Source organism: Gigantopelta aegis, chromosome 15 (assembly GCF_016097555.1).
Source record: "Gigantopelta aegis isolate Gae_Host chromosome 15, Gae_host_genome, whole genome shotgun sequence".
Lineage (NCBI taxonomy): Eukaryota > Metazoa > Mollusca > Gastropoda > Neomphalida > Peltospiridae > Gigantopelta > Gigantopelta aegis.
Window position 1 is genome coordinate 10,582,638 of NC_054713.1, and position 15,953 is coordinate 10,598,590.

The following is a 15,953-nucleotide window of genomic DNA, read 5'->3' on the forward strand; positions in this document are numbered from 1 at the left end:
CTAGTATAAACAGATTTTATGGCTATACCATCACGTGTTTTTTTTTCGTCTTGAAACGAATTTTACATAAATGTTTTATATTGAAATTAGTTTCTGGCATACTTCGTAATTCAGGAAAACAGGAAAGATAGAGGAGTTGCCAGATCGGGAAGATAGAGGAGTTGCCAGATCGGGAAGATAGAGGAGTTGCCAGATCGGGAAGATAGAGGAGTTGCCAGATCGGGAAGAAATGAGATGAAATTCAAAAGAGTAAAGGGAAAGGGGACAGTGGGATAAAAAGAAACAACAACAACAACAACAACAAAAAAACACACCAAAAAACACAACAAAAAAACAAACAACAACATCTTTTCATTAGCAGCAAGGGATTTTGTATATGTATCATCCCACAGATATGCTGTTAAATACCACGACCTTTGTTACACCAGTTGTGGAGCATTGGCTAGAACGAGAAATAGCCCAATGGACCCACCGACGGGAATCGATCCCAGATCAATCGGGCATCAGGCGAGTGCTGCTGTACCACTGAGCTATCAGCCCCGCTGTTAAAACAGACAATTTCCCCTCTTAAAAACTACTATTTTTTCTTCCCCTGATCTTCCTGTGATAATTGGTTCAAAGAATCTTATATAAAAAAATTCAAAATCACACCAATGGTAATGGTACTATCTCTTCTTGTATTATTTAACATTATTATTGTTATAAGGCAATGACCACAGCTGGTAAATCAAAAGCCGTGGTATGAGCTATCGTGTCTGTGGGAAAGTGCATATAAAAGATCCATTGCTGCTAACCGAATGAGTAGGCCATGATGTGGTGACAGCGGGTTTCCTCTCAATATTTATGTGGTCCTTAATCATATGTCCGACGCGACATAACCGTATAGAAAATGTAGCTGGTTTCCTCTGGTGACTACGTGTCAGAATTACCATATGTTTGACATCCAATAGCCGATGTTTCATTAATCGATGTGTTCTAGTGGTGTCGTTAAACAAAGCTCAACCTTGACATTGGCAATGATCTGAGTAAGGTTAAAAAATAAAACATAAAAGCCCCTAAAATATACCAAGGTGTCAGATCTTTAAAATAGTTACATCTCACAATCTTTTGACCTCTGCGACCTAATTAGTAATCCAGTTTGCACGTCATATATCAGTTTGTAGACGGCTTTAATGTCAACATTTTGACTGGTGATTTGTTAGGCTATGTTGATTGGCAACAAAGTTATGAAACGTTTTGTTTCCCCTACCCATATATATTTGACAAAAATTGATATCCACCAAAAAGCTACACTTTATAAAATTTCATTTCGTTTCAAATTATTTCCTTGATTATATCCGATTATGGTTCAAACACGCTGACCTGGGCACACGCCTCAGCAATCTGGGCTGTATGTCCAGGACAGTAGGTTAGTGGTTGGTTATTAATAGTTAGTGAAAGAAAAAACCAGGTTTGTTTTGTTTAACGACACCACTAGATCACAATGGGCCACTGGTAAAGCGCTCGCCTAATGCGCGGTCAGTCTAGGATCGATCGTCGTTGGTGGGCCCATTGGGCTATTTCTCGTTTCAGTCAGTGCATCATGACTGGTATATTAAAGGCCGTGGTATGTGCTATCCTGTCTGTTGGATGGTGCATATAAAAGATCCATTGCTGCTAATCGAAAAGAATAGTCCATGAAGTGGCGACAGCAGGTTTCCTCCCTCAATACCTGTGTCGTCCTTAACCATATGTCCGACGCCATATAACCGTAAATAAAATAGAGCACATTGATTAACCAATCATGTTAAAATCTAACAGTGTCTTAGAACGGAAACCTGCTACAGTTTTCCATTAGTAGCAAGGGATCTTTTATATGCACTTTCCCACAGACAAGAAAATACATACCACGGCCTTTATCCACTTGTGGTGCACGGGTTGGAACGAGAAAAAACTCAATCAGTTGAATGGATCCACCGAGGCAAGCACCTCAGTTGAACACTCAACCAACTGAGCTAAGTCCCGCCCCTAATGATTCGTTATACACGCTCTGGATGGGCGGAAACCAATACCGGGATGCGAACCCAGTATCTACCAGCCTTAAATCTGATGGCTTAACCACTACGAGGATTTTATATCGGAGAACTTTCACATTGTGGTTATTTTCGTGTTGTTGAGCTACTATACCGGAAAATAGAATGAATGAATGAATGAATGAATGAAAGAATAGAATTGATAAATGGATGAAGGAAGGAAGAAACGAAGGAAGGAAGGAACGAAGGAACGAACCCAAACACAAAACCTATTGGATATCAAACAAACATAATATGAATTTGATTATGTTCCTCCGAGACCGCGTGAGTTCATGTATATCTGAATTTAAGCTTGGACCCTTCCATTCTCTGTCTGTACACGTCATCAAACCACTGGTTCTGCGCAACAGTAAACCAGTTCTGCCAATCTTTTACATTGCCTGCAACAGAGGAAGCGTATTGTAATAAATAAACGAGTATATGTAGATAATAAACACAAACATGCAAGACAAATTCATACTGTGCAAAAAACAAATGTTGAAAATAATTATTTAAATGTAGTAAACATTATTTATAAAAAATGTCTTTTAAATTCCATCCAGAATTAATTTAAAAGTTTTAAAAACACTTTGATTTCTATACAAAATTTTAAAATATACTTTACCTTGATTTATATATTGTGTTATACTTTCCCCACCACTCAATTATATAAATAATACTTTCAATGTAGAATATGACCATGAAATTGTAGCATATAAATATAAAAGCGACTACTATTACATATATGCAATATATTTTCTTTCTTTTATTAGAATAATGGAGTCTGTATATTAAATGTGTTTCTAGTTAATCTAATCTTTGTAGCAATTCAAAATAGATTTTATCTCCAAAACATTTCATACATACGAAAACAAATTTATATTAGGAAAGAAAAACACATTTAATCTACTGGGGCGTCCACGAGTCAAATGTATTGGACTCGAGTATTCGAGGGTCAAACTCGACCCGGCCCCAAGTACCCGACACTTATACTAGGTGATGATGAGACTAAGGAATACAATAAAATAGCATAATGCATCTTAGTTCCAGCGCTGAACATGCATGCCAAATAATGCCATTCTATTGTATTTAGAAACCGGTTGATACGTTCAGTATTATGACGGACGGACAGCCAGATTAAAAAGAGAAATAAGCACATGGTCATATAACTATGGTGTAACTTGTATTACTGATCATTTAGTGCTGAAATTAAAGCTCTACATTGTCTCACTTGTACGGGTACTCGAGCCCTGTGAACAGACTCGCGTCTTGCTACACTCGACCCGTGCCCGAGTACTCCAGTACTCGTGGAGACCCTACAATCTACTACAAACATTAGGACAATATAAACAGTTTCTAAAAATAAACTTATTTTCATCTTTAAGAAACCTTAAAGGAGCAGATCCTAGTTTCAGCTTCTAAAAATGGACTCTCAGTTTAGTTAATATTCAAACCTGCAACACATTTGGATAAAGTTACAACAAAAGTCAAACGGAAGTATGTGATGCTTAAATGAGGAAATACCGTCTAAAAATAACTAACCATTACTTCTTAGACGAACTTGCGGTTTTGGAATTATAAAACAAATGCATATTGGGGTATTACAAAAACCTAGATGAACAAAACCACTTCATGTGTATAAAAATGTAAAGTCTAAATAGTAAACTGTAAGTACTGCTAATTCAAAACGTCAAAAACGGCTTTAATAGTGAAACATATGTCATAGTGGTTAAAACCCAGGGTCTCTCGCTTTAATGGTTCAACATATCTGACAATGGTAAACTCAAGACAGTTCCTTTAAGTGATGCCGCTTAACACCTACCCCACCGAAACCGGTCACTTGCATGCAGTAATTACCTTTTCTATAAAACCCTGCCGATCCTTCCTTCCAGAGAGATTTCAAAGCATCGACTTTTGCACCATGGACTCTGAGTCTGTCCAGTCCGCAAGAATCGGCGATCTGAGAACACAGCTGTTCACTCCTCTCGACGCCGATAGTTTTTGATAGTTTGTAGATCTCTCCGGCTGGATCCTTAAAACAGAAATGAAGATTCAAGTGCCCTACGTGTAACGAGTAAAACAAAAAAACAAAAAAAAAAACAAAGGAAAAAACACCCACAAAAACAACAAACAAACAACAACAAACAAAACCCACACAAAAACACAATCAATCAACCAACAAATAAACAAACAAAAATCAGAAACAGACCACCTCCATAAAAAAAAAAAAAAAAAAAACAACAACAACAACAAAACCAATAAAAACAAAAAACAACCAACCCAATCCAACTCCTACAAACCCCAACGAAAGAAAAAGAACGAAACAAAAACAAAACAAATTTGCATCCTTTAATTAAAAATATTACCACTCTCGTATTTTGAGGTGTACAAAAGGGAAGCAACTCTGATTAAACCCCCTCAAAAAGGCAACGCATCCCATTATTAAAGGGACAGACCCTAGATTTTAAACACTAAGGCATATGTTTCACCTAGAGCATAGTTTCAATCCGTAAAACTGGACACTAAGTTTGGTTAATTTACAAACCATTAACAAATTTGGATACAACAGAGTGAAACAACTGTCTGTGACGTTGAAATACCCTTAATAATAGACTAAAACACGACTCCATAATTATTACTTTTCAGACGCACGTGCGTTTTTAAAAATATGAAAAATGTATTTTGTGGTATTAGAAACACCAGGATGACCAGAAACACATCGGTTGTACGGAAATGGGTAATCTAAACAATAAAATATAAGTAGTGTTTGATTTCAGTAATCATGAACGACTCTAATGGTGAAAACTATGTCTTAGTGTTTAAAAACTAGGGTCTGTTTTTTAAGTATTCGGCACTCAATTCTTGATCAGCTATACATAGTACTTAGTTGGTCCCCTTTCAACACTACATTATCTGACTGTTTGGATTTAAACACAATAAAATTAAGGGGCTGCGATATTCGTATTATCTCTAAAGTGAGTGTATTAGTTTAATCTTTGATTGCAAATTATGATGACCATTGACAACATTTAGTCGACGTGTTGTAAAACGACTCTTACCTTTAACAGATCTTCGTAATGCAGCACAGTTATGGGACACTCGGGGTTATCTGCTATCGCTTTCTCCCAGTCCAAAACATAGTCGAACCAATTGCCATACCACACTGGAAGCAACAATCAGATATTTTAAAACATGAAAATTACAGATGAAAGTCTTTATCAACATAATCGTATTCATTAAGCCATTCCTGTTTGAGAAATACTTTTTCTTCTGTAACCCTGTATGGTTTTCCGTTTAAAACACAAACAGGATTTTTTTAACGTCTGGTCATGATAAATATATTTCAGAAAGTATGTATAGTACATTGGTTTTCAGAAAACAAGGCACCTATAAGTGTCTTGATAAATCTGATATTAAACAATTAATTATCAAGAGTTGGCAGACATGGAATTCAGAAGTACAATTTACAGAGTGTGAACGACAAAACCGTAATACATGGTCAAGTCCGTATCTCTGCACAATGCTCTCTAATGGACATTTGACAAAATTGAGGTTGGTTCTAAGCATCTCTAAGTAATGCACCGCCAAAACGAGGACTGCCACTCCCGAGGAGATCAATTACTGGACATTTTATCCCTTTTGCACCGCCGAAACGAGGAGTGCCACTTGTGAGATCATTTACTGGACATTTAATTTCTTTTGCATCGCCAAAACGAGAAGTGCCAATCTTGAGATCATTTACTGGGCATTTCATCCCTTTTGCACTGCCAAATCGAGGACTGCCACTCCAGAGGAGACCATTCACTGGATATTTTATTCCTTTTTGCTCTGCCAAAACGAGGACTGCCACTCCCAGACTAGCTTAATCTAAATCAAGATTACTTACGCTTGTCCTCGATGAAAGATTCTAACGTCTGGGGCCAGGATCCTTCAAATTCGATTGGCTTGAAATCTCTGAAGTGATGATACAGCGACACCACGGCCGATTTAGGATTCCTCAGCACGTAGATGATGGGTCTCTTCTTCTCTATGATCTGCTTGGGGAGCTGGTGGAACAGCAGGTGCGTGTTTAGGACTCTTCCACTTTTTTGGACCTCCAGTCCTGGGATGTCGATTGTTTCCAGGAAGTGTAGAGGTTTGCTCGTGTTGCAGTAGTCGCTCGACCCGTTTAGAAGCATGTTGAAGATGTGAAACATCCAGTTGGATCCTATATTAGGCAAAACAAAAGAAGAAGAAGACAAAAGTCGGTCTATGGTCAGAACAATGCTCCAGAATTGATTTGGGGACGCAGCATATTTTTGCTTAATAGGCCCCTATTTTATTTTATTTTTATCTTTATTAAGCATGGATTGTACAGAAAAGTTGGTATATTTGACACCGAAATAAGGGGCATATTTTAATTAAAATCAGAATGCACGTCCAAGTTCATGCGCAATGGTATTTTGGCTACGAAATGCGGTTTCATGTCATAGCAAAAAAAGCCCGGCAAACATCAATGTCAAACCTCGGGGGTGGGAGTTGACGCGCGAGGGTCAAAATAGAAACGCGCGCTGACCAGAAATTTTCTTTATTTTCTTTGTCCTTATGTAAAAACCAAAAAGGTAACGTGCATGAAATACATTTTCTTGTCTACAATATCAATGTCTGTACATTCAGCTCATTTCTCACCTTATTTGAGGTTGCTCAAAAATCGAGGTCAAAACAAACGTTAATTTTGAACATTATCATACTTACCTCCCTTGGGATAACCGGCTAATAATATGTCGGTGTCCGCAATCTCCATGTTTCTTATCAAAGGGATTTGTTCCGCGTAAGAATTCTTTAATGGAGCCGACGGAAGCCACATTTCTCCAGTATCTCCCACGTTGAACGACATTCCGCTTTTTAGGGTCACCTTTGTCTGCACAGACTTGATTTCTGATTTATCTACCATTCTTCCTGAAACAAAATAATTAAGCTGTGTTGGACATCATTTTCTTGCCTACTGGACAGGGTTATCCAGCTTTTGCACTGTGCTAGAAAAATATTTCTGACCCTAGGGCTAGATAAATCTGTCTGACCCGAGGGCTAGACGATTTCGTCATACGCGTGACGTCATAACTCATGGTTTACGATGATTGACATCATAACTTATGGTTTTCAAAATTCTGTTTGCCATATCACGTTGTATAATTGTTTAAAAAAATATTTAAACAAATTAATATTTTCAACTTTATATTTATTGTTAAGTTGTTTGCATTTTTATGTCGTTGCATATATTTTTCAGCGTATCATTAAATGAGTTTCATTGTTTGAAGGTGAAATGTTTACGAATCGTTCAGCAATAAACAAACCGTACTTAGCCTACAGAATTAATGTTTTGTTATTGTAATTAAATGGGCAAGAAAAAGAATCAATCACCGGGTTGAGGTATAGATAAGGCAATTCCAACCCTCGGGATAAAAAGTTTTTGTCCCTCGGGTTGGAAAACCTCTGTCCTCACAAAAAAGACATTTTGTCTCTCGGATTGGAATTGCCTTATATATTCCTCACAACGGTGATAGATTATATTATTCCACAAAGCGCATTCTTCACACGTGTGAAATTTCTTTTAGGTCCAACAAGGCTATGATTAAAGCAGCCGGAGTACTCTAAAAGAGAGCTAGACGGATAAAAAAGGACGGTTATAAGGCAGTAACGAGAGCGTCATAATGGTCCAAATGTCCGTCTAACTCTCTTACAGCCAGAGTACTCGGGCTATGACTAAAGGTGAACATTTGTAGTCCACGAGCCTATTTCACTAAACATCGTAAGTTTACGTCAGCAACTAGCAGTTATACCGGACATTCATTTACATGTGTTTGACATCTTAGATTCTATTTCACTAAACATCGTAAGTTTACGTCTGCAACTAGCAGTTATACCGGACATTCATTTACATGTGTTTGACATCTTAGATTCTATTTCACTAAACATCGTAAGTTTACGTCTGCAACTAGCAGTTATACCGGACATTCATTTACATGTGTTTGACATCTTAGATTCTATTTCTCTAAACATCGTAAGTTTACGTCTGCAACTAGCAGTTATACCGGACATTCATTTACATGTGTTTGACATCTTAGATTCTATTTCACTAAACATCGTAAGTTTACGTCAGCAACTAGCAGTTATACCGGACATTCATTTACATGTGTTTGACATCTTAGACTCTATTTCACTACACATCGTAAGTTTACGTCAGCAACTAGCAGTTATACCGGACATTCATTTACATGTGTTTGACATCTTAGATTCTATTTCACTACACATCGTAAGTTTACGTCAGCAACTAGCAGTTATACCGGACATTCATTTACATGTGTTTGACATCTTAGATTCTATTTCACTAAACATCGTAAGTTTACGTCAGCAACTAGCAGTTATACCGGACATTCATTTCACATCGTAAGTTTCTGACAGCAGTTATACCGGACATTCATTTACATGTGTTTGACATCTTAACTCTATTTCATCGTAAGTTTACGTCAGCAACTAGCAGTTATACCGGACATTCATTTACATGTGTTTGACATCTTAGATTCTATTTCACTAAACATCGTAAGTTTACGTCAGCGACTAGCAGTTATACCGGACATTCATTTACATGTGTTTGACATCTTAGATTCTATTTCACTAAACATCGTAAGTTTACGTCAGCAACTAGCAGTTATACCGGACATTCATTTACATGTGTTTGACATCTTAGATTCTATTTCTCTAAACATCGTAAGTTTACGTCAGCAACTAGCAGTTATACCGGACATTCATTTACATGTGTTTGACATCTTAGATTCTATTTCACTAAACATCGTAAGTTTACGTCTGCAACTAGCAGTTATACCGGACATTCATTTACATGTGTTTGACATCTATTTCACTAAACATCGTAAGTTTACGTCTGCAACTAGCAGTTACACCGGACATTCATTTACATGTGTTTGACATCTTAGATTCTATTTCACTAAACATCGTAAGTTTACGTCTGCAACTAGCAGTTATACCGGACATTCATTTACATGTGTTTGACATCTTAGATTCTATTTCACTAAACATCGTAAGTTTACGTCTGCAACTAGCAGTTATACCGGACATTCATTTACATGTGTTTGACATCTATTTCACTAAACATCGTAAGTTTACGTCTGCAACTAGCAGTTACACCGGACATTCATTTACATGTGTTTGACATCTTAGATTCTATTTCACTAAACATCGTAAGTTTACGTCTGCAACTAGCAGTTATACCGGACATTCATTTACATGTGTTTGACATCTTAGATTCTATTTCACTAAACATCGTAAGTTTACGTCTGCAACTAGCAGTTATACCGGACATTCATTTACATGTGTTTGACATCTTAGATTCTATTTCACTAAACATCGTAAGTTTACGTCTGCAACTAGCAGTTATACCAGACATTCATTTACATGTGTTTGATATCTATTTCATGCAGGAAATTACATCATTACGGAAGATGGAGCATTTTAAGGACAAAGGAACATAAAATACGTGTACTATATTTCTTGTAATAAGAATTGTGATTTATTCGGAGATTTACGTTTACGTGCAAAACTAGGCTTACGATGTGCTGTGAAATTGGGCCCAGAGCCCCGTTACACGACGCGATCTTAGCACTAAGATCACCTTAAATAAATGTTTTATTTCGCACTCAACACATTTTATTTACGGTTATATGACGTCGGACTTATGGTTAAGGACCACACAGATATTGAGAGAGAAAACCCAGACCCAGTCACTATCTAGTTCCCCCAACCCCATTACCCGCTTCCCTTATGTACTTATTTTCATGCTTATATCCAATTAAGGTTAAAGCACCCTGCCTGAGCACACATCCCAGCTATTTTGGGCTGTTTGGCCAAGACAGTGGGTTAGTGGTTAGTGAGAAACAAGTCGATGTAGTGGCCATACATCTACTCGAGTCGTTAAACTCGCTCTGGGTGGTCGTTCCAGCCAGTGCACCACGACTGGTATATCAAAGGCCTTGGTATGTACTACCCTGTCTGTGGGATGGTGCATATAAAAGATCGCTCGCTGCTAATCGAAAAGAGTAGCCCATGATGTGGCGACAACGGGTTTTCTCTCTCAATATCTTTGTGGTCTAACGCCATATAACTGTAAATAAAATGTGTTGAGAGCGTCGTTAAATAAAACATTTCTTTCTTTTGCTCTGGGAGGGAGCCGGCACCGAGATGAGAACCCAGATCCTGCCAGCCTTAGATCCGATGGCTTAACCACTACATCACTGAAACCGATGGACTCATTCTATAATTGTTTTCCGATCCCATCCAGTGCCGCATGACCAGTCTATAAAACAACATGGTATGGGCTATCCTGTCTGTGAGAAAGAGTATAAGAAAGATGCAGCTAATGAGAAAACAACAATGTAGCGGTTTCCTCTGAGACGATAGGCCGTTCACCACGACTGACTTATTAAAAGCCTTGACATGAGCTATCCTGTCATTGGGATGAATGCATGAATTAATGAATCAATGAATCAATGTTTAACGACACCCCAGCACGAAAAATACACCCGCTATTGGGTGCCAAACTATGATAAATGCAAAACAAATTGATGATCAACATCAATACAAAATTTCAACAGTTAAATTAAAACACAGTGTAAAGAACTTTGCAAAAATACAAATATCACAGATAGATCAAATTAAAATTTACAGTAAAAGCCAGTATCACGTAGAAACTGTAAAATACGTTCACATTTCTCTGACCAAATATACCTTTTCGAGTTTCTTTCAAATACTTACACTCCGCCAAAATGTGGCGCACCGTCAGAGTACACTGACAGTGCACACACTGAGGTGGAGGATCTTTCTTCAAGATAAATGAATGTGTCAAGTAAGTATCACCGATGCGAGCTAAACATGTCTTTGGGATGCTACATATATAAAAGATCCCTTGCTAGTGGAAAACGTGTAGCAGCTTTTCTCTATAAAACTGTATGTCAAAATTACCACATGTTTGATTTTAAGTAGCCGATGACTAATAAATCAATGTGCTCGGGCAGCGCGATTCTAACTTGATCATTTCAGTCTATATGAGAGAATGATAAAATGTTTGTCATGCAATTAGTCCATGAGCCAGGACCCACAATTTGGCCAATTGGTACCACCTAGGTAGACGAATGCTCATTGTGATTTTTGTCAAGGACTACATACATAGGAATGGAAAATATATGATAGCATTGCAGGACTCACAACTTTCTGTGTGTATCCACCCGTTTTGTGACCCATTCCCACGACCGTTATATTTTTATAGAATGGCTTAAAGGTGACCAGTTTAAACGCATTGTAAAATATGTGTCAGGGCATTTAGGAATACAAAACTTGGAGGATTGGGAGGTAATGGATTGGCAAATTCAGATATTTTACCAATATTAAAATCCTTTGAGGATTAGGGTCTCATATGACACTTTTTATGTAACGTTACAAAATATAATTCACAGTTTTATTTTTCAACAGAAATTTAACACCTTCTTTGTAAAGAATCTTAGTGCAGCAGAAGCTTGTTATGACATCTAGTTAATATTTATATCCTATATATAAATGTTTTTCTGAAATGTTTTTATGTAACAACTCTTTTGATAACCCTACCCACTTTCCTCAAAATCAGTATTTCAAAGGAATTGTTAACATAACTAAATAAAAACATCATACAATATTTATTAAGATGTACATGGTAAACCTAAAGGTAGACAAAGTTGATGGATATAAATCTAAGAAATAGAGGCAATAGTGACATATCTGAAGGTTAGGGTCTCACATAACCCATTTTGTTTGATTATTAGGAAATGCAATTTTCGCCATTTTACAACCGTAATTTCAGCTGAAGTTTACGTCTGCACTTTTTCAGGGCTTTAATGTACCTGAATGTTAGATCTTCCATATATAAAGCATTTGTTAAGCTATTTGCTGATAAGTTATTAACATGAGCATGGCTTTTAAAAAACAAAAAAAACAAATGTTAATATTTTCTAATATAAACCCATTAAAGGTTCCTGTCAACTTAAAATTTACTTTGATCACATAATTATTGTTACATGGAAGTGATAATAGATATTATTGTTTAAAATCATATTGCTGTACAAGACTAAGTCGAAACAATAAATCAGTTTGAAATGCATGCATTGCCTTGATAGGTTAAACATACCATGATAAAGATGGATGCATATTTTGCAGATATCAAATTTCTGTGCAACATTTCCATCGCTGTCTTTAATCTGGTTGTCAAAATCTTCGATTATGAACATTATACCAGACTATATAGATGATGTATACTATAGTAGTTTTCTTCTGTTTCTACTGCCCAGCCTGTATCAACGGCACTTGGTGTCACTGGGTCATACTCTACATTACAATCTGGTTGATTGAATGTTGTGTAAATACTATATTTTAAGAAAATCCCTACATAGTTACGCTTGGTGCATTTCGAGGTTGGCTGCATGTTCTGTATGTTTTATCAAACAATCCCTGCATAGTTACACTTTCGATTTTGCCCTTCTTTGCACAGAACAGAAATATATCCTGACAGGCTCTAATCTAGAATTGAACAAGTGAATCTCTCCCTTTCAAGAAGAAAGGGAAGAAGTGTGATACAAATAGGTAAAGTGAACATTTATTTGTACATTTTGTAATGTTTAGGAAAGGCTTCAAATTAGACACACAGTTCTGATTCCTATGTACACTGGCAGTGTAACCCCCAGTGTATACAACTCTACAAACATTTTGATTGTCAATACAGATTCAACGATACTTGCACCAGTTTCAGGACCACATTTGTGAGAGCAATGGAACTCCAGGGATCTCTTGGAATGCCAAGCCCAACATATAGTTTCTGTCTTCTGAGCTAAAGGCAACTCAATTGCAGCATGAGCTGTATGCAACAGCAAGCATCAGTCATCTTGCAAACACCGGATAGCATACAACCTTGGATACTGTTTTAATATTTGTTATCAAAATACTTTCCCTTGTAGTGTATTTGTGTATACTGCTTCCTTTATTCTTTGACTAGGAAAGTAGTTAAATTGGTGATATTGGTAACCTGATTCCGAAAGGTTCTCAACTGTTTTACAAAATATTTTGCTCTTAGTAAAAGTACCATGATATATACCTACCACAATATTAACATGTTTTGTGTGACTTCCACCTCATAATGCTTTATGTAACATTGATTTACCACCTCTAAACACTTAACATAATCACTGTTTACTACCTGGACCAAGTCAATGCCATCAACAATAGTTAACAAATTTCTGTTAGACTATCTGCTCATTTCAAATTCATCTGCATACGAGGCCCATTATAGAGGTACCGATGACAATTAAAGGATATCTGGAAAGTATGCCTTGTGCCAGCTCAGTGATGCACCCAACAGTGATTGATTTTTATTTCATTTTTTGTCTAATGTTTCAACTTTTCGTGTTCTGGTTTTGTCATGAGATTTATTGTTGTATATAGTCGCTCACCCTTGACGCTAGGCTACATAGCATTGTTCTTCATCAAGTCAAAGGCAGTGAGTATCCACTGAAACTGCCTATGCAGTACAGATGTTCTCAGCAAATGCATTTAATCAACATTGAACGAGGCTTACTACCAGTACTATGGGATATAGTCAATGTTAGACTCGTGATCCCTTTAAACGTTTGACTTTGGAAACTCTTTATCATAACACATTGATGTTCCGCTGTATCTTTTTCGCAGCAGAATTTAGCCCTAACCCTGTTGTGACCTCTAGAGTCCAGGCATCTTTGTTATCTTAAACTTACTGTTTTTTAGGGATGCATCCACAAATATTGTTGTCATACATCTGATAAAAATGCTGCCAATCTAAAAGGCTTCAAACATATCAGGGTGCTCAATTGGAACATAGGTTTAGTGCTTAATAAGTCGGTGTATATGTACCATAATACAGCTTGTCAAAGCAGAGCACCGTGGAATCACTAACTTGATAGCCCTAAAGTGCAATTCCCACATGAGATGCTCGTGGAAGGCTAAGCCAGTGTTCTAGCTATCAATAAATAGAGGGGCGCTGCGCCCTGTCCCCGTTTTGTGCCGCCCTGCCGTGTTTGTTTACGCATCGCCCCTAATTATCGTCGCCCTGTCCTAATTCATTGTCAAATAAAAAATACAAAATCCTGCTTTCCTCTCAAAGCGTGTACAGTGTTGTTACGAGTCTGAATTCCCAACTAAAAAACGTTTTACAATATATTGTTTGGCCAGTTGTGAAAGCCGACAGCAGTAACGTGGTACGTTTGTTTTTTCTTCTATTGTTAGTCGATATGACTGCAGACGAGCGGACAGGCAGTCTTACAAAGCTTGAATGCGAAGTAATCCTAGACCGTCACGCACATAACCACACACCACCTAGCAAACACTTAGTTGAAAGTAGACCATCATGATAAACTTCGACATTTATTTTGATAAGTACATTTTTGAAAGTAATTTTTGCCTTTGCAAATACCCAGACCAATATAGATATGGTTTAAACTGGTGTCAGTAGTCCTTATCAATGACACATTGATTGCATCTTTATAATATGGCACAGAGTAAACTAGCAACACTGGTTATTTAGTATATGTAGGCACAACTGTGTTTTGTTAAAAGCATGTCTGCAAAAGCTATTTAATGAAATCTATCTGCACATTGACATGCAATAATAGCCGTTTGTAAATGCAGTGAGCAACTTGTTACAAATATATCCTTATGTCAATTTTTAAAATTTGTTTGTTCTTTTATTTCTTTATTTCTTTATATTTATTTCTAATCATTCTCTTTTTTCTTTCTTTTTTCATTTCTTGATTTATTTTAATTATTTCATTTATTTAGTTTAAATTACATTTGGGCATGATATTAAATGGTATAAATACTATATATAATAGAAAAAAGAATAGGATTTTTTAGGTGATCCAACCTTTTGTAAAACATTTTAATAGTTAAAGTTTGATTTTATTTAACGACACCACTAGAGCATATTGATTTATTAATGATCAGCTATTGGATGTCAAACATTTGGTAATTTTGAAATTTAGTCTTACAGAAAAACCCGCTACGGTTTTCATTTAGTAGCAAGAGATCGTTTATATACACCATCCCACAGACAGGATGGCACATACCACAGCACATACCAGTCGTGTTGCACTGGCTGGAACGAGATTTTTTTAATAGTGTCTATATTTAGTATATTAGTACAATAATATTGCATACGGCGATGAATGCACTGTTTCATCAAACATCCAAATTTAAGAATAATAAATTTGGGTTTAGAAATTGATTGTCCCCCTCCCTCCAAAAACGTTCTGTAAATTAAAACCAGCATAGATATTTCTACATATGATATTTATGAATGTAAACAAATCGATTATATCCAGCACTGGCAACAAAAATAAGATTTTGCGTTAAAAATGCCCTACAATTAAATTAGCGCCCTGTCCCATCAAAATTAAAGCTAGAACACTGTAAGCAATGCATATATGTAACTGTGAGGCATCAAAAACGCTGAAAACTCTTAATTTTTGTGTAAGAGACATTTGAATAAATCTTTCTAGAGATTGTTTAACTCTGCTAAAACTTGACAAACTGCTAGGCTGTCAAATTCATTTGGTACAAGTCTTTAACGATGCTGTTTTTTATTTCTTTGGTTGGCTTTTTACCCAGATAGTAAACTGACCAAGCTAGTCACATGATACTTTTAGAGCTTCATGATATACTTGTACTTGGTTGTACATCTTTACGTCAAGGACTCAATTAACTAACTACGTCTATATCAATCATATACCTCTATACCTATATACAAGCCTTGAAATCACCATCATATGATGCCTATAGCATTAAGAATGATTCCATTCT

The 15,953-nt window shown here is 36.7% G+C and overlaps 1 protein-coding gene across 2 annotated transcripts in view; it reads right to left on the bottom strand.

Annotated features, from left to right (window-relative positions):
• Positions 1–7,189, bottom strand: part of LOC121389655 (sulfotransferase 1C2-like) — a 46,851-nt gene extending 39,662 nt beyond the window's left edge. The window contains exons 1-5 of one of the 2 annotated variants that reach the window (XM_041521302.1): positions 6,786–7,184; positions 5,938–6,258; positions 5,111–5,214; positions 3,909–4,083; positions 1,682–2,452 (exon numbers count right to left, since the gene is read on the bottom strand). In XM_041521302.1, the coding sequence (XP_041377236.1) occupies positions 2,343–2,452; positions 3,909–4,083; positions 5,111–5,214; positions 5,938–6,258; positions 6,786–6,984 (909 nt within the window). In that variant the 5' untranslated portion in view covers positions 6,985–7,184 and the 3' untranslated portion in view covers positions 1,682–2,342. Of the gene's footprint in view, positions 1–1,681; positions 2,453–3,908; positions 4,084–5,110; positions 5,215–5,937; positions 6,259–6,785 lie in introns of those variants that run through there. The other variant, XM_041521303.1, reaches the window with a different exon arrangement.
• Between the last annotated feature and the right edge of the window lie 8,764 nt (positions 7,190–15,953).